At 46.5% G+C, this 24838-nt stretch overlaps 3 protein-coding genes across 7 annotated transcripts; all 3 read left to right on the top strand.

Moving 5' to 3' along the window:
- Positions 1-29: 29 nt before the first annotated feature.
- gck (glucokinase (hexokinase 4)) lies at positions 30-11792 on the top strand. Of its 5 annotated transcripts, none has more exons than XR_488923.2 (12): positions 30-893; positions 2724-2886; positions 3454-3608; positions 4037-4156; positions 4544-4639; positions 5489-5588; positions 7076-7259; positions 8302-8457; positions 8838-9071; positions 9626-9676; positions 10377-10719; positions 11724-11792. XR_488923.2 is itself a non-coding variant. In XM_007907430.2 (12 exons), the coding sequence occupies exons 2-12, from the start codon at positions 849-851 to the stop codon at positions 10507-10509; spliced, it is 1437 nt and encodes a 478-aa protein (XP_007905621.2). In that variant the 5' UTR covers positions 355-359; positions 614-848; the 3' UTR covers positions 10510-10825. The 5 variants fall into 5 exon arrangements, 4 of the variants coding, with proteins under 4 accessions (XP_007905623.2, XP_007905619.2, XP_007905622.2 ...); XM_007907430.2 differs by lacking the exon at positions 11724-11792 and having other exon boundaries at positions 355-359; positions 614-893; positions 10377-10825; XM_007907432.2 differs by lacking the exon at positions 10377-10719 and having other exon boundaries at positions 11724-11763.
- Positions 11793-12751: 959 nt separating this feature from the next.
- Positions 12752-15804, top strand: myl7 (myosin, light chain 7, regulatory). The gene is made up of 7 exons (XM_007907425.2): positions 12752-12819; positions 13416-13520; positions 13785-13860; positions 14323-14427; positions 14786-14864; positions 15231-15279; positions 15523-15804. The coding sequence occupies exons 1-7, from the start codon at positions 12817-12819 to the stop codon at positions 15625-15627; spliced, it is 522 nt and encodes a 173-aa protein (XP_007905616.1). The 5' UTR covers positions 12752-12816; the 3' UTR covers positions 15628-15804.
- A 794-nt stretch (positions 15805-16598) lies between these two features.
- Positions 16599-24713, top strand: pold2 (polymerase (DNA directed), delta 2, regulatory subunit). Its single transcript, XM_007907424.2, has 11 exons — positions 16599-16724; positions 18117-18345; positions 19162-19283; positions 19378-19501; positions 19591-19705; positions 20258-20456; positions 20919-20999; positions 21537-21694; positions 21926-22053; positions 22273-22374; positions 23752-24713. The coding sequence occupies exons 2-11, from the start codon at positions 18126-18128 to the stop codon at positions 23910-23912; spliced, it is 1410 nt and encodes a 469-aa protein (XP_007905615.1). The 5' UTR covers positions 16599-16724; positions 18117-18125; the 3' UTR covers positions 23913-24713.
- The last annotated feature ends 125 nt before the right edge of the window (positions 24714-24838 follow it).

Raw genomic sequence — 24838 nt, 5'->3', positions numbered from 1 at the left:
GTATGAAGACATCCTGTGCTTCTAACGCGCAAATTACAGGATCAAATGGAATTTTTAAAAAATCGGTCATATATAGATAAATGTTACGACTGTCCGCAGCAAATATCAAATGTTGATTTCTTTTCCTGTCGGTGGAGACCCGTAGCGTGTTGGTCAGAGCGCTCGAGTTGAATTCCCAGTCAAGTTAGGCAAGTTTCCTGACTCTACGCACCTCTGTTTGCCGAGCAGTCAGTGGGAAGCCGGTTGTTAGTTGATGGGCGGAACACTTTCCAGGATAATAAGCCCCCAGAGAAACAGGTGTGCTGAAAGCCTGAGCGCACAGACGGTGGGGCGGGGGAAACCTGGACCGAGAGGGAGAGGTAACACTGACACCGTTGTCAAGGTGACGGGAGGTGGGTGTGTTGCCAAGGTGACGGGAGGTCTGGCTCTATTGCCGGGATGAACAGGTATCCGGCTCTGTTGCCGGGGGTGATGGAGAGGCTTTTGAGCGAGAGAGGGAGAAGGAGAAGAGAGAGCGACAGAGAAACAGGACAAAACGAGCCACTCGAGACGGAGACGGCGGAAAGGATAGCAGAGAGGGAGAGCGTTTCCAAGAACTGGAGCAGAGACTGAGAGAGAGAGAGAGAGAGAGAGCAGCAGCCAAGAATCAACCGTGTGCCGTAGCGAGGAGCCAAGTTAACCCGAGAGAGAGAGGTAGGGGTGGGGAAGGGAACAGTCCTCGTGGAGAAAGTCTGAGGAAAGTCCCAGAGAAAGAGCAGACACCCCCCGACTCTGTGAGAGCGAGACACACGTCCCGAAAGGGAAAAACTTCAAAGACTGATCCCCACGCTGACACCAAACCAACACTGATGCCGAGACACAGATCCAGAATTGAGCGTTGCAAGATGGAAAAGGTAAAAAAAAAAAGGAACGCACACACATTAATGTTTTTTAATGTGTTAATAATAATAATCCTTGCATTTGATACAGCGCCTTATCATGTCTTCGAGACGTCTCAAAGCGCTTCACAGAATTTGCCGTAAAGTGAATCGACTGAATATTTTGTGGGCGACACAAGAATAATAATAATAATATTCTTATTACAAGACCTTTGTAATTTTTAACTTTTATTTAAATTGTTTAAAAGGCTATCAATCGGTATTAATGGATGCCTTAAGTTTGAAAGATAGAGAGGGAATTTGACGTGGGAAAGAAATGTAGATAATTGCTCTCTTTTTCAATTTGTTCAGGGTTAGAACTTTTTTACACAGACACGTTTTATAAGCAACTCCAGTGGGACAAAACCAATGGGAAGGAAACCTGGCGATCACAGTTAGACGTGGTAAAGTGGTTGCTTTAATCATATTGATAATAATAATAACCCTTACATTTGGCTGCCGCTTTTCAGCCACAAAATACACAGTCACTACACATTACAATATATCCAGTGAAGCGCTTGAGACGTCTCAACAACGTGATAAGGAGCTATATCATAGAATGTACTGAGATGGTACCCTGCGTAGAGGGTGATATATAAGTGCAAGTTGTTGTTGTAAAGTCGATTGACTATATTTTGGGGGTAAAACGCGGCAGCGAAATGTGCAAAGCAGTGTCCCACAAACAGTCGTGGATCGAGTGACCGATTTTTTTTTTAAAGGAATGATTACCCTCCGGAAAGCAATCTACCAATCGACTAACAACCTACTGACTGCTGGTAAACAGAGGCGTGTGTGGAGTAAGGAAACTTGCCTAATGTTTCGCACAGACCCGCCCGGGAATCGAACCCGGGACTTCTCGCTTATAACAGTCAGAAACCGTTAAGTTGGTGAATAACAGGTGAAATACATCCTGTGGTGACGTCATTTCCAAGTATCTTATCATAAATACTTGTTGAGAAATGATTACGTCCTCACTTCTACATATAATGAAGCTGCAGAGGACCATGTGACTTCAGCTTTGTTGCTCATCCACACTCCTAAAAAAAATGGTATAGATAAGTCCTTTTATAGACAAGTGATTGATGGGGTATTCCAGGAAACAGTCTCTTTAGTACAGTATCCCACACTCCAGTACTTTTCAGAAAAATAAGACGTCATCTTTAACGCTGACACCAAAACATCCACAATACTTTCTCGGTGTTTTGCCCTCAGTTGTATTTACCCACTGATATAAATGTCTAAACTGATGCAATTTACAATAACAGTATGGACTTGTGTATATCTGGGTACGGACACGTCAGTGTTACAGTGGTAAACAAATCTCACTAATAATAATTCTGTGGTGTCCTGTAGCATAGTGGTAAGAGCACTCGCCTCTCAAGCGAGAGGACCCAGGTTCGATTCCCGAACAGGATGAAACCGTAGGCAAGCTTCCTTATTCCTCACTCCACACTCCGCTGTTTACCCAGCATGTAAATAGGAACCCAGTTGTTAGCTGATTGACGGATTGCTTTCCAGGGGGTAATAATCCCTTCAAAAATAAAAGAAAATAATAATAATAATTTGGTCACTCAAACCACGACTGCTTGCAGGACGCTGCTGTACACAATTGGCTGCCGTATTTCGCCCACAAAACACACAGTCACTGCACTTGACAGTCTATGCTGTGAAGCACTATGAGACGTCTCGAAGATGTGATAAGGCCCTGTATCAAATGTAAGGATTATTATTATTAATATTATTATAAATGTGTTCATTGTGTCGGTGCCTCACTGACTAATTGATCGCTGTCTTGCCCCCCAACAGGTGGAGCAGATTCTGTCTGAGTTTCACCTGCAGAAGGAGGAGCTGGTGGAGGTGACGAGGAGATTACAGCACGAGATGGAGAAAGGACTGCGGATCGAGACCCACGAGGCAGCCAGTGTCAAGATGCTCCCCACCTATGTGTGTAGCACACCCGATGGCTCAGGTAACACAGACTGATCAGACACTCGAGTCCTGTAGCTCAGTGGTGAGAGCGCTCGCCTCACAAGCGAGAAATCTGGGTTCGATTCCCGGCAGGGCGAAATCTTAGGCAAGTTTCCTTGCTCCACGCATACACCTCTGTTTACCCAGCATTTAGTAGGATCAGCATATCACTTCTGGGGTTAATAATCCCTCTTCCAAAAAATAATAATTTGGTCACTCAATCCACCACTGTTTGTGGACACTGCTGTATGCAATTGGCTGCTGTGTTTTGCCACAATATAGTCAATTCACTTTATCGTATATTCTGTGAAACGCTTTGAGACGTCTCAATGACTGGATAAGGCGCTATATCAAATGCAAAGATTATTATTATTATTATGAGAGCTTTTATTCAATCATGATAGGTTAGCCTAATACCCATTGGCAATCCGTCAATGCTTACTTGATTTGTAATGTAGTTTGGTAGCCTTTGTAGACTCTCGCCTCCGAGTCAGAAGCTTGTGGGTTCAAGCCCCCAAATCCTAAGGGTCTTATGTTCTTATTCTCTCTCCCCTTCTGTTGCACTCAGAGGTGGGAGATTTCCTCTCACTGGACCTGGGGGGCACAAACTTCCGCGTGATGCTGGTGAAAGTTGGTGAAAATGAAGAGGGCGATTGGAAAATTGCAACCATTCCCCAGATGTACTCAATCCCAGTAGATGTTACGACAGGCACAGCACAAATGGTAAGGCTTTATAATGGTACCCATTGTCTCAGTGTCTGACGTGGGACTCCATTGAAGGTCAGTTGGCTGCCTGACACATAGGAACAGAAGGAGGCCATTCAGCCCCTGGAGCCTGTTCCACCATTCTATTAGATCACGGCTGAGCTGCACCTCAACTCCAATTACACTCCTTTGCCCCGTATCCCTTGATAACCTGACCTGACAAAAATTGTGGAAACTCATCACCATGCTTGCCATTGATATCGCTATCTGGCAAGCAAATCGAGTAAGAATAAATTAACTGGTTTACTACGCTGCAATGAGTGTTTTTAGTTTATTCCTTTGTACCTCTTTTGGGAACTTTACTGCAATATGAAATGAATTGTTTTATCTCTCTCTCAACCACGAAACAGAGTTGTTTCCAACACTAAATATTTCTCCTTTGGCAGCTGTTTGACTATATCGCTCAGTGTATCTCCAACTTCCTGGATCGACACAACATAAAGCACAAGAAGCTGCCACTCGGGTTCACATTCTCCTTCCCCGTCCGTCACGAGGACATTGACAAGGTGAGAGAGATCACAAGACCGTAAGCAGCAAAGCAGTGTTGGGTCCTTGTTTGGTGCTCCTCCCTATCTCTGTGACCTGCTAACACCACACCAACCTGTCTGCTCAGTGGGCTCCAGCCTACTCCACTCCGCCCGGCCCACCATCAGTGGTCGGGCCTTCAGCCTTTCTGGCCCCACCCTCTAGAACTCCATCACACAGTCTCTTTGCCTCACCCCTCTCTTGCCTCCTTCAAGGCCTGTCTCAAAACCCTCCTCTTTGACCGCGCCTTCAGTCACCCAACTACCACCCTCCCTGCCCTCCACCCCTCCCGATTCCAACCCCCAGCTCAGGTCCAAATCCCTGACTGTCCAGCGTCCAGTGATCACAGTAACCTTTATCCTCCACAGGGAATTCTTCTAAACTGGACCAAAGGGTTTAAGGCCTCGGGAGCTGAGGGTAACAATATAGTGGGGCTCCTTCGTGATGCCATTAAAAGGAGAGGGGTGAGTTTACATTGGCTACTTTTATGAATCATATTAATATTCCTATAATGTGACGATCTGTGCTTAGTGTTTGTTTGCCTTACCACAGTTCCCTGATTCAAACATTCATTATGTACATCTGCCTGGCTCAGTCGGTCGTGTTCTCTCTCTCTCTCTCTCTCTTGCCTTTGAGTCAGAAGGTTGTGAGTTTGAGCCCCCCCCCCCCACATCGGGACTTGGGATCACACAATCTAAGCTGATGCTCCAATGTAGCGCTGGGGGTGGGTGTTCGTTGTCGGAAGTGCCATCCTTCGGATGAGACTTTAAAGTTCGCTCCCCCTCTGCCTGTTCAGGTGGACTTTAAAGATGATCTGTGGTGCTGAGTTTCTTTTTCCCGGTGTCCTGGCCAACAATCCCACCAAATAAAAAAATTTGGTCGCTCACTTTGGTCGGCTGTTTGTGGGACACTGATGTGTGCAATTGGCTGCCGTATTTCGCCCACAAAATGCACAGTCAATCCACTTACAGTATATATCCTGTGAATTGCTTTGAGACATCTCGAGGGGACTATTACTCCACTGCTAGGTAAACAGAGGTGCGTGTGTGTGTGTGTGTGTGTGGAATAAGGAAACTTGCCTAAGGTTTTGCTCCAACCTGCCCGGGAATCAAACCCGGGTCCTCTCGCCTGCGAGGCGAGCACCCTAACCACTACGCCACAGGAATACACGTAGCCGTCAAAGGATTATGAGATGAAGGAATGAAAGTGGAGAAATGTTAGTTTTAAAGTTTTTATTTTAAGATGCAAGTACATCAGACGCGGAGCTAAACGGAAACGTGAATATTTCAACATCTAAATTCTCTCTGTTGCAGGATATCGAAATGAACGTGGTTGCTATGGTGAACGACACCGTGGCAACAATGATCTCCAGTTACTATGAGGACCACAGCTGTGAGGTCGGGCTGATCGTGGGTAAGGGGGACATACAGCTACTGTTTTTTGGTGACATTGAAATGATAAGATAATGGAAAGGCCTAACGTCACCCAAATAACATAAGCAATGATAACCACAACAACACGCGACATTTATACGGCGCCTTTCACATCGGGAGGACATCCCAAGGCGCTGGACAGTCAAAAGGATTTGGACCTGAGCTGGGGGTTGGGATCAGGAGGGGTGGAGGGAAGGAAGGATGGCGGTAGGACAGTGACTGAAGGCGCGGTCGAAGAGGAGGGTCATAAGATAGGCCTTGAAGGAGGGAACAAGGCCCCAACACAGCCCCAACCTCATGATGTACAGACCAGAAAAGAGGGAGCTCACAAAACGTCGCAGAAAGAACTGCTTTTGGTTTTGCAGTCAATAACAGCCCCACCATAGCATAATGGAAACACAGCTGTCGTCAGCAAACACTGGGGCGGAAGCTGATGGAGTGATCCGGGAAAGTCAGCTCGGAGTGGTGCGTGGTCAGTCCTGCTGCATAAACAGCTCAGCTCACAGTGAATAATTAACAGGATCCCAACAGCTCACGTCATCAATCCTCAAAAGGCAGGCGCAATGCCACCTCCCAGAGCCGGTCACAGCCCAGGAAATATCGGCAGCCTAAGTCATCACAAAACAACAAAATTACAACAACAAAACTGGGGGGGACGTCCCAGGACACTGAACAGTCAGTGATCAGGACCCGAGTTTGGGGGTATGCAGGTCTGGGGTGAGGGAGGGCAGAGAGATAGGAGGGCAGCTTGAAGCCAAGGACGAAAAGGAGAGTTTTGAATCGTGCCTTGGAGGGAGCAAGGCAAAGAGATTGTGGGATGGGGAGATAGTGGAGTCGGGCAAGGATGGAGGTGATGGGATCACGGAGCTGCAGAGTTCTGGATGATCTGCAGCTTGTGGAGGGAAGAGCTGGGGAGGCCAACAGGGAGGGAGTTTCCGCAGTTGATGGCACGGGTAAGGGGGAGGGTCAAACAAGACGCCCGGGTTCCTGACTGGCTTGGTGAGGTGAGGTGTGTATCAGTGGATGCTGATGCTGCCAGTGCCTGAGGTGCGGTTCTTAGAATAGTTCTTAGAGTAAGGCTGTTACTGGCCAACAATCCCCCGGATAAAATTGGTCACTCAATCCACGACTGTTTGTGGGACGCCCCTGTGTGGAATTGGCTACCGCGTTTAGCCCCAAAAATACACAGTCACTGCACTTTACAGTCTATCCTGTGAAGCGCTTTGAGACGTCTCAACGACGCGATAAGGCAGTGTATCAATTGCAAAGAATGATTGTTATCAGACATTGTTACACTCAGAGCCTCTGCAACGGAAATGAAAAAATTCAGCACAACAAAACACACACACACACACATACACAAAGAGAGTGGGGTAACAGCACTTTGTGTGGACACCCTGTACAACTTTATTCCGTTGAAAGAAATGTCTCTGTCTAATCGCTGGCTGTGTGTGTGTGTAATTCCAGGCACTGGCTGTAATGCCTGTTACATGGAGGAAATGAAAAACATGGAGCTGGTAGACGGAGAGGAGGGACGGATGTGCGTGAACACTGAATGGGGAGGGTTCGGGGATACAGGGGAGCTGGAGGAGTTTCGCTTGGAATACGATCGTGTAGTCGACGAGGCATCTCTCAATCCAGGTCACCAATTGTAAGTAAATTTCACGTCAAGTGCTAACCTGAAGGACTTATCCTCCATGTTGCTTGATATCTTTACTCTATTGACCTAGCAGTAAGTAGGAACCCGGTTGTTAGTCAATTGGCGGATCAGTTTTTCCAGGTGTAATAATCCCTTCAATATAATATTCTGGATACAATCACTGGCCTGACCTTTAACAACACTTCTAACCGAGAGCTGAGAAAACAACAGCTATCTCCAGGCTTGTGTTGCTGGCCAGAGCTTGTTTTTTTGGCCTCTCAAGTGGACACCACTCTATGAATGAACCATAAATCTCAGTTTGTCGGAGAGTAATGATGGCCTATTACGCAGCCAATGCCCATCAGTCCAAACTGGCTAACGGGAATTAGCCATTACTAGGTAACTGCAATTGCTGTTTCCCACTCAGCTAATGGCTGTTTACGCCTCGCGAGCTGAGCGGAATTAAACTGTTTGCACTTGATTTCGCTGCACTGGCAAGGAGTTGGAGTCAAGAGTCTGCGCTGTGTCTGTTTGACTATACGTCATTGGTGCTGGGATCGAAACTTCACATTCTCAGCAACTCTCTAGTGGCATGGAACTCGACAATCCCGGCCTCAGCAGTTTCAAGCTGCTCAACATGTCTCTAATTGCTCCGTTTTACCTTTTAGCTACCGGTTGAGGCAGAAGATAGCAAGTGGTGGAACTGCATTGGTTAACACTCAACATGTACTGATGATAAGCATTGAATGCATGTCAGCTAATGCACTGATGCTCAGGCAGATAAGCTGAGAAGTGTTTCTCATTGGTTTAATTACTTGCTCCTTGGTAAACACAGGCATGTACATGGAGTAAGGAAACTTGCCTATGGTTTCACCCTGACCCACCCGGGATCAAACCCGGGTCCTCTTGCTTGCGAGGCACTATGGGACTCCACTATTAGTACACACCATGTCTATAAAGATCAGGAAGGTAGTTGGATTGATCCCCAAGATTTGCAGAAACAGCACGAAAGGCTACTGAACTGTTTACATGTGAGTTTCTCGTTCCTGAACAGATATGAGAAGATTATCGGTGGTAAATACATGGGTGAGGTAACCCGCCTTGTGTTACTGAAACTGGTCAATCAAAACCTGCTCTTCAACGGTGAAGCTTCGGAATTACTCAAAACCAGAGGCAGCTTCGAAACCAAGTTTCTCTCTCAAATTGAAAGGTAAAGAACTCCCTTTGGTTCTTCCTGGGCCGGGGGACACGGAGCAGGCTGGGGGACATGGAGTAGGCCAGGGCTGGCCGAGCAGAGGGAGCGGACAGGTTGGTATGGGGTTAACCTGTCCGCCCTTCATGCAGGGTAGCACCTCAAAGCGTTTAACAGTGGGGAGATTGATGCCGAGAAGGAGAGAGAGGGAGGTGACCTTAGGCACGGTCGGAGAGGAGGGTCTGAAGGTGTGATCTGAAGACGGGCAAGGAGGGGGGCAGTGAGGCAGAGGGGATTGAGGCATTGAGAGTTCCAGAGTGTCGGGGCATAGCGGCCTCGGGTGGTGTATTACTTCCTATTTTGACACCTCTCTCTCTCTCTCTGTCGCTGTGTTTCAGTGATGGGAGCGACCAGAAGCAGATCTATAACATCCTGACCACACTAGGGGTGCTGCCGTCAGAAGCCGACTGTGAAATCGTGCACTTGGTGTGTGAGAGCGTATCCACGCGGGCAGCACATATATGTGCTGCAGGCCTGGCTGGCGTGATCAACCGCTTGTGTGACAACAAGAGGAAGGAAACCATGAAGATGGCTGTCGGAATTGATGGCTCAGTTTACAAGCTCCATCCTCAGTAAGTGCTCACACGACTCGTTCGCCAAACACAACAGTCACTATACTTTACATTATATCCTGTGAAGCGCTCTGAGACGTCTCAACAACATGCAATCATGTAGTCCAAGCTGACACTCCAATGCAGTGCTGGAGGGCGAAACCTTGGGCAAGTTTCCTTACTCCACACACCAAATAATAATCCCTCCAAAACAAAACAAATTGGTCATTTTCAATCCACGACTGATGGTGGGGCACTGCTGTGCGCAATTGGCTGCCGCGTTCACCCACAAATATACAGTCAATTCACTTTACAGTGTGTTCTGTGAAGCGCTTTCGGACGTCCTCCCGACGTGAAAAGCACTATATCAAATGCAAGGATTATTATTATTATTGGAGCGGTGTTGCAGTGTCGGAGACGCCGTCCTTCGGATGAGTCATTAAACTGACTCCCCATCTGCCTGTTCAGGTGGACGTTAAAGATCTCCCGTGACGCGAGTCTTTAATTAAAAGAATAATGCTTTCTTTCAAAAGAATGGCCGATTTGTGTTCTTACATTCCACTCTTTGTCCCTAGATTCCTGCCATTGACCGGGCCAGGACCCAGGAACCCAGCAAGAGCGGGCAGGTCAGGCAGGAGTACACACACTGCATTTTCCTCAGTTTAACTTCCAGTGTAAAGTCTTAAATACTAGGGGCAGGGAATCCTCCCATCCCAACCCATCCCACCCCAGTCAGCTCCTGGTAACCCTGCAACCCGGGGTCACCTCGGAGCTGAACTGTATTCAGAGCCTTGGGATGTCCTCCCGATGTGAAATTCGCTGTACAAATGTAATTTTGTTGTTGTGGTTGTATTAGAGTCCTGTCCCGCCCAGCTGCCAAAATAATACTAATAATAATCCTCGCATTTGATACAGCGCCTTTTCACGTCTTCGAGGCGTCTCAAATCGCTTCACAGGATACGCTGTAAAGTGAATTGACTGTATGTTTTTTGGGTGAAACTCGGCAGCCAATTGCGCACAGCAGCGTCCCCACAAACGGCCGTGGATTGAGCGATCAAATTATTATTTTTTTGTTTAAATTATTATTTTTAAAGAGGTTATTAGCCCCGGAAAGGTGATCCACTAATCGACTAGCAACCGGGTTCCAAATTTACTGCTAGATAAACAGAGGCAATGTGAAGTAAGGAACGTTTCGCCCTGCCCAGGAAAACAACCTGTCTCCTCTCGCTTGCGAGGCGAGTGCTCTAACCGCGACGCAACAGGACTCCGAAAGCTGTGGTTCTGGTATATTAATCGCCTGTCCTTATTTCATTTCCTGTCTCCCAGCTTCAAGAGCAGGTTCCATTCAATGGTGAGAGAGTTGACTCCTCACTGTGACATCATCTTCCTCCAGAGCGACGAAGGCAGCGGGCGCGGGGCAGCCCTCATCTCCGCCATCGCTTGCAAGATGGCGACTTGATTGACCTCCGGCTTCGTAAAGCTACCAATTGAGCTGTCGCTAAGTGACTGGATCTCACATCTGGACATTCCTACAGCATTTCACGTTGTGCCTCAAGCTAGCTTGTTCCCCCGAAGAACGCTGGTCAGATCGCATCATTCGATGCTCACAGCACAACACACACTGTTCAGCCAATGACTGATTGCAATCTTGCAGCCTTACGTCGAATGGGTAACTAACTCAGAACCCTATCTCGATGATCTGTCCTTTCAGATCTCACATCAGTCAGTATTCCTGGGCGGGGTGAAATGTTAGGCACGTTTCCTTACTCCACACATCTCCGTTTACCTAGCTGTCAGTAGGAACCCGGTTGTTAGTCGATTGGCGGAACTCTTTCTGGGGGTAATAATCCCTCCTCAAAAAAATTAATAATTTGGTCACTCATTCCACGACTGTTTGTGGGACGCTGCTGTGTGCAATTGGCTGCCATGTTTAACCCACAAAATATAGTCAATTCACTTTACTTTTCCTGTTTATCCTGTCAATGATATAGTATACCATTTGATGTTGCGACTTATCACGTTGTTGAGACGCCTCAAAGCGCTTCACAGTATATCCTGTGCAGTCCTTTGAGAGTCTCAACGACTTGAAAAGGCGCTACATCAAACGCAAGGATTATGATTATTACAACCTTTCAGTTATTATACAACACAAATTTAAATGTATACAGCGCCTTTCACATCGGGAAGATGTCCCAAGGAGTTTAACAATCCTTGCTATTATTCTTGTAATCTATGAACTTGTACCTCATGTGTAGAACCTGCCAAGTTTCTGGTGATCAGAGCTTTCTCAGATATAGAGCGGGAACATTATACAGACATTTATTATATAAGCAACTGAATACGGTAATTTCAACCTTGTGAATGGAACAAATGTATTGAGATACATAATTTCTAAATGAAATTGATTTAACTTTTCACATCTGAATCTCTATATTAAAATATATTTTACATGAATCCAGTCAGGAGTATTGTTTTGGTGAGTAACCAATTGAAATTACAGTAGCATTGTTTTCCCTAGGGTTCACTTTTCCTCTTAACACCTTTATCATTCATTATTAACTATTTAGAAGTAGAATTATTGGGAGCATAAAAAGCTACAATGCCAGTGGCATTGATGTGTGGAGGAGATGGAACATATTTTAAGTCTGTCTATGCTGTGCTTGGTTCAAATAGGATATAAATGGCCCTTTAAGAACGACTGCAATGGATAAGGACAGATGGAATCCTGTAGTGTAGTGGTTAGAGCACTCGCCTCACAAGCAAGAGGACCTGTGTTCGATTCATGGGCAGGCCCAAACCTTACTCCACACACTCCACTCTGTTTACCAGCAGTAAGTAGGAATCCGGTTGTTAGTCAATTGGTGCATCGCTTTCCGGGGAGTAATAATCCCATCAAGAAATAAATAATAATGCGGTCACTCAATCAACGACTGTTTGTGGGACCCTGCTCTATGCAATCGGCTGCCGTGTTTCACCCACAAAATACACAGTTTACTTTACAGTAGGTCATGTGAAGCTTTTTGACACGTCTCGAAGACATGATAAGGCGCTCTTTCAAATGCAAGCATTATTATTATAAAATTGTTCACTCTCTTGGCTGGTTGTGGCACATTGCTGTGTGCAAATTGGCTGTTGGGTTTGTCTAGAAATACAGAAAACTGAAAAGGTGTGACATTTCAACCGTTCAATGCTTGTGTATTTTGTATTTATTGTAAGACTTGCACACTGTATGAAAACCATAATACCGTATTAATGCAACGTGGTAAAGCTTTTGGATATCCTCTGATTTATGTTGACAAGTAATATGTTGGTGGTTAGTAAAGATGTTTATTTGGCTGACGGGTTTCGCCCACGAAATACACGGTCACTTCACTTTACAGTATATGCTGTGAAGCGCTTTGAGACGTCTCAACGAGGTGATAAGGCATTATTTCAAATTCAAAGGTTATTATTATTATTGCTGCATGTAAAGGGAGCCCCGATCGAATAGCTTCCTAGTGCGAATAGGGTACCAATTAAATGATTACTGTGTTAAAGGCTTAATGCTATTCTGGAATGCCTAGCCCCACTTCACAGTATCTTAACTGTTGTGAAAGAATCCACTTTATCACAGCCGTGTGACGTGCAGTCAGTTACCCGGACTCAAAACTTCCATTTAAAGTCCGTCTGTCACCTAGAATAATCCTTTCCAGGACCGAGTGAGATAAACAGGACTATATAGCCTGGACGTAACCTCTGCACTTGTAGTCAATCTTTGTCACACAACATGGTAAGTGTCACAATGTTTTACATTAATCCCCATTAATGTTATTTTATTCGCTCTTCGTTCCTACCATTACTCTCTGTGTTTGGTATAATTGTTATAATCATTATTGTATTAATCATCCTGTGTGTTTGCTTCGTGCAAATTGTCAAGGTCAAACAGGCTGGAAACTTTGGCATGTATTTAAGCAAGTTTCCTTACTCCACACGCCTCTGTTTACGTGGCAGTATATAGGAATCCGGCTGTTAGTCAATTGGTGGATCACTTTCCAGAGGTAACAAACCCTTCAAAAAATATAATAATATGGACACTCAATCAACGACTGTTTGTGGGACACTGCTGTGTGCAATTGGCTGCCGCATTTCGCCCGCAAAGCGTATACAGTCACTACACTTTACAGTATATTCTGTGAAGCGCTTTGAGATGTCTAGAAGAAGTGATAAGGCGCTGTATAAAATGCAAGGATTATTATTCTAATTATTGATACGTTTGTTACTGGGCTATTAGATTGTGCAGATCACTAGATTTTTCTGGTATCAAATGCAAGGATTATTATTATTACAGCGTGGCAGTGCACTGAATATATTGTATGTTGCTTCTAGGCAAGCAGGAAAGCTACCAAAGACAAAGCAGCCAAACTGAGACAGAAAGGCTCATCCAATGTCTTCTCCATGTTTGAGCAGTCCCAAATACAGGAATTTAAAGAGGTGAGTCTCAAAAATCCGTATCCCCAGCTTCCCACTGTCGCATCAAATGCAAGGATATTTATTTTATAATTATTTACTATGGAGTAAACTATGGAGATCCAGTTACTCAGCAGGGCAATGATTTCATTTGCACAAGATTAAAAGGTAGAATTGTATGCAAAAATAACAGATCTCTTGGTAGTAAAAAATTATGCTCAGGAGCTAATCCCAGGAATGAGGGATTCACACAGACACCGATTTAACCCTGAGTTGTGTATTTTGTAGGCTTTCAGTTGCATCGATCAGAACCGTGATGGAATCATCAGCAAACAGGACCTGAAAGAGACCTACGGTCAACTGGGTGAGTGCCTGCCTACCTATATGTCCTGTTAACTCCATTTCGACCTGACCCTCCGCTCAGCAGGCTTCAGCCTGCTCCATGTCCCCTGCCCGGCCCACCCCATCATTGGCAGTCAGGCCTTCAGTCTCTCTGCTTCCCACCCTTTGGAAATCCATCCCACAGTCCCTTCGCCTCGCTCCCGCTCTCCCTTTCCTCTTTCAAGACCCTCTTCTTCAACTGTGCTTTCGGTCACCCTCCTAACCCCACCATCCCTGCTCCTCGCCCGCTCCCAATTCCAACCCCCAGCTCGGGTTCAAATCCCTGACTGTCCAGCACCTTGGGACATCCTCCCGATGTGAAAGGCGCTGTGTAAATGTAAATTGTTGTTGTTGTTTGCCCAAAAAGTTATAACCAGTGGGAACGCAAAACAAGAATGCGTTACACTTCATTCTGTGATTATTAACCTTCAGTGTGTCTTTGCAGGTAAGATCAATATAAACGATGAGGAATTGGAGGCAATGTTGACTGAGGGAAAGGGGCCAATGAACTTCACCATCTTCCTCACTCTCTTCGGGGAGAAACTGAACGGTAAGGACTGAGGAGCCAACAGCAGCAGGTGGTAATGCTGTGCAGAGGAATAAACAGACAGTAGTTACTGCATGGAGGAGCTAGTGGAGTCCTGTAGAGCTTTATCACGTCGTTGAAACGTCTCAAAGGGTTTCACAGAATATATTGTAAAGTGGAGTCACTATGTTTTGTGGGCGAAACGCAGCAGACAATTGCGCACAGCAGTGACCCACAAACAGTCGTGGATTGAGTTGAGCACTGTTAAGTGCTCCGAGATGCCGCCCTGTGTGAAGGGTGCTAGATAAATGTAAATTGTTGTTGATGATGTTAGTAGCCAGGACAAGCAATTAGCTGTTGCTTACTTATCTTCTTCCCAAAGGTGCTGATGCAGAAGAAACCATCCTCAATGCCTTCAAGTTGTTTGATCCTCAATCAACGGGGAACCTGAACAAAGACGAGTGAGTGGCAGACAGTGTCTGAGACGTGGTTTGTTCTTGAAGGACATATTCTTAGATGTACAGTACTTACATTCCCTGACTGACAGGCACACACTCATTCTGAAGGTCAAATTTCTCATCATAAAATGCACTGGCTGGCCAGAAACATAACTGTGTCTTGGAGTCCAGTAGTGTAGTGGTTAGTGCGAGAGGACCTGGGTTTGATTCCTGGGCGGGGTGAAGTCTTGGGCAAGTTTCCTTACTCCACACACACGGCTCTGTTTACCTAGCAGTCAGTAGTGGGCAAAACGTGGCAGCAAACAGTCATGGATTGAAGATATACAGTAACACAACTTAAAGCTCTTTTCCCTTCTCTGTTGGCCACAGATTTAAAAGACTTCTGCTGACTCAAGCTGATAAATTCAGTGAAGAAGAGGTGAGTGAGCCTTACTTTGGCCTTTGTCCAGGGTGTGTGGCCTTGGCACGATTTAAACCTCTTTCAAGGCCCATCACAAAGTCTTCCTTGATCATGCCTTCGGTCATCTTCCCTCCCTTACCCTCCACCCTCCTGATCCCAACCCCCAGCTTGGGTCCAAATCCCTGACTGTCCAGCGCCTTGGGACGTCCTCCTGTTGTAAATGGCACTGTGTAAATGTCATTTGTTGTTGTTGTGGTGCAGGTAGAGCAAGTGCTTGCTGTGACTCCTATTGACGTGGCCGGAAACCTTGATTATAAGTCACTGTGTTACATCATCACCCATGGAGATGAGAAGGAAGACTCCTAGAGGGGGCTGAGGCCGGGAGAGGAAACTAACTCAGTGTGCTGGTTAATCCTGACCTACTATCTATTATCAAAGTCACAGCACTTCTCTATCTCTCCGACTTGCTTACTCCCCAACCTAGTACCCATTGCCTCCGCTCGACTGGCTCCAGCCTTCTGCTTGTACCTCGCACCCTCTGTTCCACCCTCGGTGGCCACGCTTTCAGCCACTACACTACACCCCAAAACTCCCTTTACCCCTCTGCTTTGCCCCTCCTTCCCCATCTTCAGGTCGCGCCTGAAGACCTTCCTCTTCAACCGTACCTATAGTCACCTTACCCCCTACACCCGGCTCGGTGTCGTGCTCCCGCAAGCGCTCTGGGACGCTATGCAATGAGGGGCGCTGTGTAAATGCAAGTTGTTGTTGACTAAACACATCAATAAAACATTTGAGTGTACAGAGCTTCACGTCCATGTCCAGCTAACGCTGTTTGTGTCGGACTCGGTCAGTGAGCGAACGCCCACAATCCTTGTGAGTTCAGTTGGGACCCGGAAAGTAGTGCTGTAATCATTTTGGAATTGGTAGTTCTGCGGAACACCGGTGTGACCGTACACGGAGGCCGCCCGAGCCTGACTGCCCGCCCTTCAGGACCTGACGTGGGGGCTCGAGAGGGTGACCGCCCGAGCCAGGCTGACCCACAGTAGTGACTGTGTGCTTTGTGAGGCTCGGGGTTGACCATTGCCACGTGCACGTTTGTCCTGCTCTCCAGCACTGAGCATGCGCGGTGTGCCCTCCTCCTGCTCGGCAGCACTGAGCATGCGCGGTGTGCCCGCCGCCTGCTCGGCAGCACTGAGCATGCGCGGCGTGCCCTCCTGCTGCTCGGCAGCACTGAGCATGCGCGGCGTGCCCTCCTGCTCGGCAGCACTGAGCATGCGCGGTGTGCCCTCCTGCTGCTCGGCAGCACTGAGCATGCGCGGCGTGCCCTCCGCCTGCTCGGCAGCACTGAGCATGCGCAGTTTGGACCGGGTCGCGAGGGCGACGGTTGGCGGGAATCTCGGGCTGAGCAGCGCGAGAGGGGGAGGACTCGCAGCGGCGTCTGTGGCGGCGGCGGCGGCCCTGAGGTACAGCGGCCCTGAGGGGGGGAGACACGGAGCGGAGAGGCCGAGGCCGCCGCCGCCGCCGCCACAGGCTGGCAATGAAACACAGCGGCTCCTGAGCGGCTGTGAGTGTGTGGGGGGCCTCTGCCCACAGCTCCGCGCTCTCCGCCTGCCCTCCCCCTCCCCCCTCCCTCCCTCACTCACTCTCTCTCTCTCACTCCCTCCCTCAGTCACTCACTCCCTCACTCTCTCTCTCTCACTCCCTCAGTCACTCACTCCCTCCCTCACTCCTCACTCGGGCTCTGGTCTCCCTCTCAGTCTCGGTGTCGCTGTTTAAAGTGAGACCAGAACCTGCCTCTGTATTAACATCTGCCATTAAACGTTGTCGTAAACAAACTCCATGTACACAGGTACATGGCGGTACACACACACACACAGGTACATGGCGGTACACACACACACACACAGGTACATGGCTGTACACACACACACACAGGTACATGGCTGTACACACACACACACAGGTACATGGCTGTACACACACACACACACACAGGTACATGGCTGTACACAAACACACACACACACACAGGTACATGGCTGTACACACACACACACACAGGTACATGGCTGTACACACACACACACACACAGGTACATGGCTGTACACACACACACACACACAGGTACATGGCTGTACACAAACACACACACACACACAGGTACATGGCTGTACACACACACACACACAGGTACATGGCTGTACACACACACACACACACACACAGGTACATGGCTGTACACACACACACACACAGGTACATGGCTGTACACACACACACACACACACACAGGTACATGGCTGTACACACACACACACACAGGTACATGGCTGTACACACACACACACACACACACAGGTACATGGCTGTACACACACACACACACACACACAGGTACATGGCTGTACACACACACACACACACACTGGTACATGGCTGTACACACACACATAGGTACATGGCTGTATACACACACGTAGTCCTTATCTGCATGTGTATGTTCTCAGAATACTATAATATTTAAATATTCAAGTTAGTTCCTGGAGCGGTTCATAATTTTGTTTTCTTTGCAATACACTCCAGTTCATCTTCTTGCCACTCATAACATAATTAATAATAACAGTCCCGTTGCCTTGCGCCACCCTTGCCTCCTTCAAGGCCTGTCTCAAGACCTTCCTCTTCGACTACATCGTCGGTCACCCTCCTTCCCCTGCCCTCCACCCCTCCCGATCCCAAACTCCAGCTCGGGTGCATATCCTTGACTGTCCAGCACTTTGGGACACCCTGACGTGAAAGGCGCTGTGTAAATGTAATTGGTTGTTGTTGTTAACACACTAATTTCATTTTGTCACAGAGTCGCACAATGTTCTCTGACAAAGCTGCCCAGAAAACTCAAACTCTGCTCTCAGCCCCCATGGAAGATGCTCCCACGTTTGACCGAGTGCCCACTTCCTCTTACAAGAACTGCTCGGAACGCTTCACGCTAGGAGAGCGCAACTTTAACCGGCAGTATGCACACATCTACGCCGTTCGTCTTATCCAGATGCAAAGTTTTCTGGCCGAGAGAGTCAAAAACAAATGGGGTAAGTCCTCGGTGGGCGCGCGCATGTAGGCGTGTGTTTGTGTGAACAAACCAAAGTTCAAGTTTGTCAATGTAAATACAATGCAAATTTTAGTGTACAGATTTACATTTAAATAGCGCGTTTCACGTCAGGAGGATGTCCCAAGGTGCTATGAGTCGCTCTGCGGAAAGAAGTGCACGTATAGAGTCTGTTATTCCAACGGTACCGTTGCCTGGCTAAATTGGTAGCACTCTCGACTTTGAGTCAGATGGTGTGGGTTCAGGATTTGAGCTTCTAATCTTAGACAGTACTCGACACTCCAATGCCATGTTACGGAGTGCTGCATTTTCAGAGGATGGCACTGTGCCCTCATTCTCTACTCTGTCAATACCGCTTTTGGTTGACTGTGCAGAAGGGGGAATAAACAGCCCCCTTAAAGCCTGCATGCCCAGCGAACCATCTGTAGTGATGCTTTCCTGCCGCTTGGCTGTGCACTTGGCCTGTTGCCGCATGTTGCATCCTGAAACCATTGCTGTCCTCTGCCGACAACACTGGGGGGAAATTTGTTGCAAATTATTGTCCTACCATATACATGTCCTGTAGTATAAGTCGCCTACACCACATATTTCCCCGCAGGCCTTTCATTTTGAGGTAAACATTTATATTTAAAATAATTTAAAATAAACATTTAAATTAGAGCTGAGGTATAGTTCAGCCATGATCAAATAGAATGGAGGAACGGGCTTGAGGGGCTGAATGGCCTCCTCCTGTTCCTATGCTCCCGAGCAGATGTGCTGTTGGAATGGGGCTCAGCACGCACTGGCTGTTGTCTTCCAGGTGCTGACGTGCCAGTGAAGAAGCTCTGTGAACTTCAGCTCGGGGAGAGGTGCTGTGTGATCGGGACGCTCTTCAAGCACATGGAGCTGAAACCCTCCATCCTGCGGGAGATCAGTGAAGAGGTAGGAGTCTAAGGGACTCTAGACATAATTGGAACTTCAACTGAAGAATGCGCTCAACAAAAAAAGATTTAACATTGTTTCTTTGTCCTTTCAGCACAACCTGTTGCCTCAGCCGCTGCGAACAAAATTCACCGATCAGTTGGACGAGCTTATTCTCGAGGATGAATTGCAGCGAATCAAATTGGAGGGAGCTATTGATGTTCAGAAATTTGTCACAGGTTGGTTCGACAATTTGATTTGCCTGAGGCAAATTGAGTGAGGTTGTTTCTGGAGTTGGATTTAATGTGCCTGTGCATTCCTTTGCCAGGAGTAATTCTGGGATTGTTGGGAACGGAACAGGGAGACGGTAAATTCCTCGTGGAAGATTTCTGTACCGCTGACCTCCCACCACAGCAGCAAATGGCAGGTCCTGCTACTGACAGGTGAGAGACTGAACCCGATCCTGATGGGTGAGAGGCGGGGTATCAGTCATCAGCCAGGGTATCAGTCACTTGATGTAGTCTGACATAGCTTCCAGACACTTTTTGGGGGTCAGCAGAGTGTTTGATACATGCAGAAACCCATCACCATGCTTGAAACACCATACTACACATGGAAATATACACATGGAAATGTATTGTATTGGGATGTGCATTCTCTCCCTGGATGGACTCATTCTGCTTACCTGATTCAGCATAGACTAGCGAGAGCTAAGGCTTGGGGCCACCATAGTGTACATTTTTAACCAGCTTGCCATTGAAAGCACAGCCACAGTTGCAGATGTTGATGAATGAATGGACTGTGCTGTCTCACAAGATCAGGAGTAGACATTCCCATTATATTACCCATTATATGTCTCTTACTTTGTCACTCTCTGCATTTTACACTTAGATGATCAGGAATGCAGAGCAAGTAATGTTTGGTGCTTTATGCCATTGAAAGGTTAGTTGAATAGTTTTTGAGAGAATTTATTCCACATGACTGTTTGTTTGAAGGTATGTTCTGTTAGCCTCTGGTCTCGGCCTGGGCGGAAGAAACGCAGATAGTCTCCTCGGCATGCAGCTGCTGATTGACATGGTGACTGGTCAATTGGGAGACGAGGGAGAGCAGAGCAGTGCTGCGGAAATATCCCGTGTGATCTTAGCTGGGAACCTTCTGAGCAGGAACACCCAGAACAAAGACTCCTTCAACAAGGTAATTAGGCCCAGTTTGGCTCAGGCTGACTCGCTAGTCATCTGGGTGAGATGAGTGAACGGTTGCACAGAGCACAGGGCAATTACCTTCAGCGGTGGTCAAGTTTTGATCTGACTTTAAAGTTCGATCTTGGCGGGGGCAGTGATAGAAACAACAACTTGCATTTATATAGCGCCGCTCATGCATGGTAGCGTCCCAGAGCGCTTGAAAGAAATGAGTAGGACTTCACAGAATATACTGTAAAGTGTAGTGACTGTGTATTTTGTGGGGCAAGACTATTTATGTTCAGAACTTTGTATTGAATAGTTCACTTGCTGTCGATCATAGATGGAGGTGACTGTGTCTAGGATGAGGGGAAGAGGGCATCTGAACATGATTCAGACTCGCAGATTAACTGTGGGCCGGTGGGATATTTTGTTACATTGCTCTCTCTTATTTTCTCTGTTATCTGGTGGATTTAAGGCAAAGTACCTGACAAAGAAGACACAGGCAGCCACTGTTGAAGCCGTTAAAATGCTGGATGAGATCCTGGTTCAGCTAAGCGTAAGTCTCCCTCAATCATCTAGTGATAAAACCCATCTCTCTATGGTGATAGTCAAACAATCTTCATCTACCTTTGCTGCTGTTGTAAATGTCTTGGGTTTGAATGACTCTGGCTGTGTAAAGGGATGAATTGCTTTCTTTATAATAAGAATAATAATCCTTGCACTTGATATAGCGCCTTATTCACGTTGTTGAGTCGTCTCAAAACGCTTCACAGAATGTATTTGGTGGGTGAAACGCGGTTGTCAATTTGCGCACAGGAGTATCCTACAAACAGTCGTGGATTTATGTACCATGTCAGTCTTGTCAAATATTTATAAGTAGTGCCTCTGACCCTAAAGCATAAACTCTGTTTTCCAGTAGTGACATGGGATCTTAAATGTCGAGGTGTTTAATTTTATAGATCGAAAGCATAGCAATTGGTTTTGCAATCAGTTTCAGTCCTTTAACTCGACAAGCTTCACGTGGAAATCAATAGTCAATGGTTCAGTTTGAGTCCATAACGTTTGGGATTTTTACTTCTCTGTCTGACTGCAGGCTTCTGTCCCTGTTGACTGTATGCCGGGGGAATTTGATCCCACAAATTACACACTCCCTCAGCAGCCCCTCCACCATTGCATGTTCCCACAAGCGGCCACCTACCCTACCATGCAGCTGGTCACCAATCCCTATCAGGCCGACATTGATGGAGTCAGGTAAGGAGGAACAAGCCTTCAAATAATAAGATAATCCTTGCATTTGATATGATGATAATAATCCTTGCATTTGATATGGTACCTTATCATGTCATTTAGACATCTCAAAGCGCTTCACAGAATATACTGTAAAATGAGTTACTGGGTATTTAATGCCTTCTCATGTCACCTCGCAATTCTTATGTTCTTATCTCAATGCTGAGTGACTTGAGTTCTACATTCCTGTGTTAGGTTCCTGGGCACAGCTGGACAGAATGTGAGTGACATTTACCACTACAGCAGTATGGAGGATTACCTAGAGATCTTGGAGTGGACCCTCCGGATTGGCCACATCAGTCCCACAGCCCCAGATACGTTGGGTAAGTACTGTACCTGAGGAACAATCACCCAAGAGTGCATCCACTGTCCATTTTGTTTGTTAGTCGAGTGTCTGACATGCGGAAACCCATTACCATGCTTAAGAGTTTCCATACCAGACTGAGAGTTCCATAGATATATGCATGGGTTATAGGGAGGCGCACAGGTTGCTGAAGACAGTCAGCTTTCTATTGACTTTGATCTTTCTGTTTTTATTTTAGGATGTTACCCATTCTACTTGAAAGACCCCTTCATTCTGGAGGAGTGCCCGCACATTTACTTCTGTGGCAACGCTCCTTCTTTCAAATCCAAGGTCATCAAAGGTGAGGGCCGCAGTTACAATGGGGGGGTGGTGATGGGGGGGGGTGGGTTGTGTTGGGGAAGCAGATATATGCGGGACTATGCTGCAGAACCAAGGTATTCTTTTGTGTTCAAGACGGGGAAGGGGTGTAATCTACTCGCAGAGGAGCAGAGATCACTCACTGAATATAACCTGCAGTGGTATTGATACTTGAGCAACTAGAAATGGTGTGTTTCCATTACTTCCCACAACTTACAGCGATAGTGATCAAGTGCTCAGTCAGCACAGTACTGAATGGAACTGGTTTGCACGTGGGACTTGGATTAGATACTAACATTACACAGTGGAAAGCCAAATGTGCTATCTTTAATGAATCTTTTTAATACTAAAGGAAAACTTAAATGATCTTTCTATCATTGTAGATGCCTTTCCAGTTGATTTAACTTCTCAAGCCATTAATCCAATCACGATTTCAGAGTAGAATCAAGTCATTCATTCTTTCCAGCGCCTTGGGACGTCCTTCCGATGTGAAAGGTCTATTATAAGTGCAGTTTGTGGTTGCTGTTCCCTCCCTACTTTTACTGTATGTCTAAAGTAAGGAGCATGGTGAATTTCTCAATCCAATATCTCCTGCAGTATCTCATCTTTCAGTTTGTAGTTGCGCACTGTGCTGAGTTTGGATCACAGAATGATATTGAGTTGGTTGAGGCTGTATTTGAAACCAGCTGGCTATTGTAATTTGAGGCAGTTGATGTTTATGGTGCATGTCAATGAATTCATTGGGTTGGATGTTCTTGGCCGAGACACTTGTTCTGGTGCCTTTAGGATGGAGTTTGACCGATGAGAGCCAAGGTATTTTTGGATTGGTTACCGCCAAGTAGAGTTGAGTCAAAACAAAACGAGCCTTTCCATAAAATGCACAGATTGGATTAGTTCTTTCTGCACAAGAATGTTCTACAATTGACAGCGATCAAGTCCTTAATCGAGTTCAGTTCAAGTATCTGCAGAGACACTGCTTCAGTGACCGAGTAGTAATCGTATGGAAGAGGTTCCCCAGGAGTCAGATGGTGGAAGCAAAAAGTGTTGATTCTTTCAGGAGCAAATGAGCTAGATTTCTGTTAGGAAATAATATCTGTGGATAGAGTATATAGTTTGGGGTATAACTTGTGAATGTAACTGCCAGCACAGTGGAAGGTGAACTGGATGGACGTTGGTCTTCTTTCGCCCAGCAAATTCTTATGTTCTTGCTTGTCTGATACTCATCTGGGCTTCCTCCTGATTTGAGGATAGGGAAAGCACTGTAACCAATATTGGAATCTCCTGTCCTGGCTGCACTTTCAGCTTGTGTGCAATTTTTACTCTGAGCCGTGGAGTAATGAAGGACACTCTCTGTTCTCAGGCGTAGATGGACAACAAGTGCTGTTGATAGCGGTGCCAGAATTCTCCACCACCCAGAAGGCGTGTCTGGTGAACCTGCGGACGCTTGAGTGCCAGCCAATCAGCTTCTCAGCTTTCTGTGCTGAGGAGGGCGAAGATGTACAAATGGACACCAGTCACTGAACGGACGTGTGCGGGCACTTACTGTGTATTTGCAGTGTTTTACCCCCGCAGGTTTGTCCATTCGAGTGAGTGAGTGAGTGAGCTGAAAAAAAGTTGCCCTAAGTCATTTGAAGTGACCTAACTGTGGATTTCAGTATCTTACAAGGATGTTCTCAGTCCTCAGCTAGGTGGCGGTTGTGTTGTGAGAAATTCTTTGTGCTGTACAGTTTCCTGCTGTCAATTTCTCCATTTTTCCCTTCGTCCGGGGAAGGAAGACACTGCAAATAAAACTGACACATTCAGAAAGTTCCCGTTCCCACCCTCAGGAGTATAAACCCGGAGCCTCATATACTTTTTAGATTTTCAGTTCTCACTTCCCTGCTCCACACCCGTATGGAGCTCATAGCTGCTCTGTTACAGGACATGGTGTATATACACAGTTTGAACATCCTCACGTCTGCTGTGTGAGCACTGAAAGTTCACGGCACTCTGAAGCAACCATTTTAAGCTAGTGCGGAGAAGGTGGAGCTGCAAAATGTCCAACGTCACATATTTTGATGCTGGAATTTTTTATTTATTCACCAGGCTTCTGGGCTTTTAACCTTTTGGTACTCGTATCATCGTATAATACTTTAAATTCTCCTCTCTGCCCAACAAAGTGCTGGGAAGTGATCTGAAAACGCCCAGATTGTGTTTGTTTGTGTTTTTGTACTTGGTATTGCAGAATAGGAGGGTGACTAAGTGAGCTATGTCTGTTCGTGTGTTTTTTTTTTTTGAAACCTATATCATGTAGAATTTTTTCTAAATAAAATCCTTTTTTTTTATTGCTATAAGGTTCAGAATGAATGTTCTGTGTAACTGGCACTTGACAAAGACATCCATTTGGCAGCTTGTACAATGCTTGGAGAGGGTCAGCCATGGGACATGCTTGTGTCCTTGCCTGGAAA

This window comes from Callorhinchus milii, unplaced genomic scaffold (assembly GCF_018977255.1).
Source record: "Callorhinchus milii isolate IMCB2004 unplaced genomic scaffold, IMCB_Cmil_1.0 Scaffold28, whole genome shotgun sequence".
NCBI lineage: Eukaryota > Metazoa > Chordata > Chondrichthyes > Chimaeriformes > Callorhinchidae > Callorhinchus > Callorhinchus milii.
The sequence above is the reverse complement of the archived record's forward strand: the minus strand, read 5'-3'. Positions and strand labels throughout refer to the sequence as shown.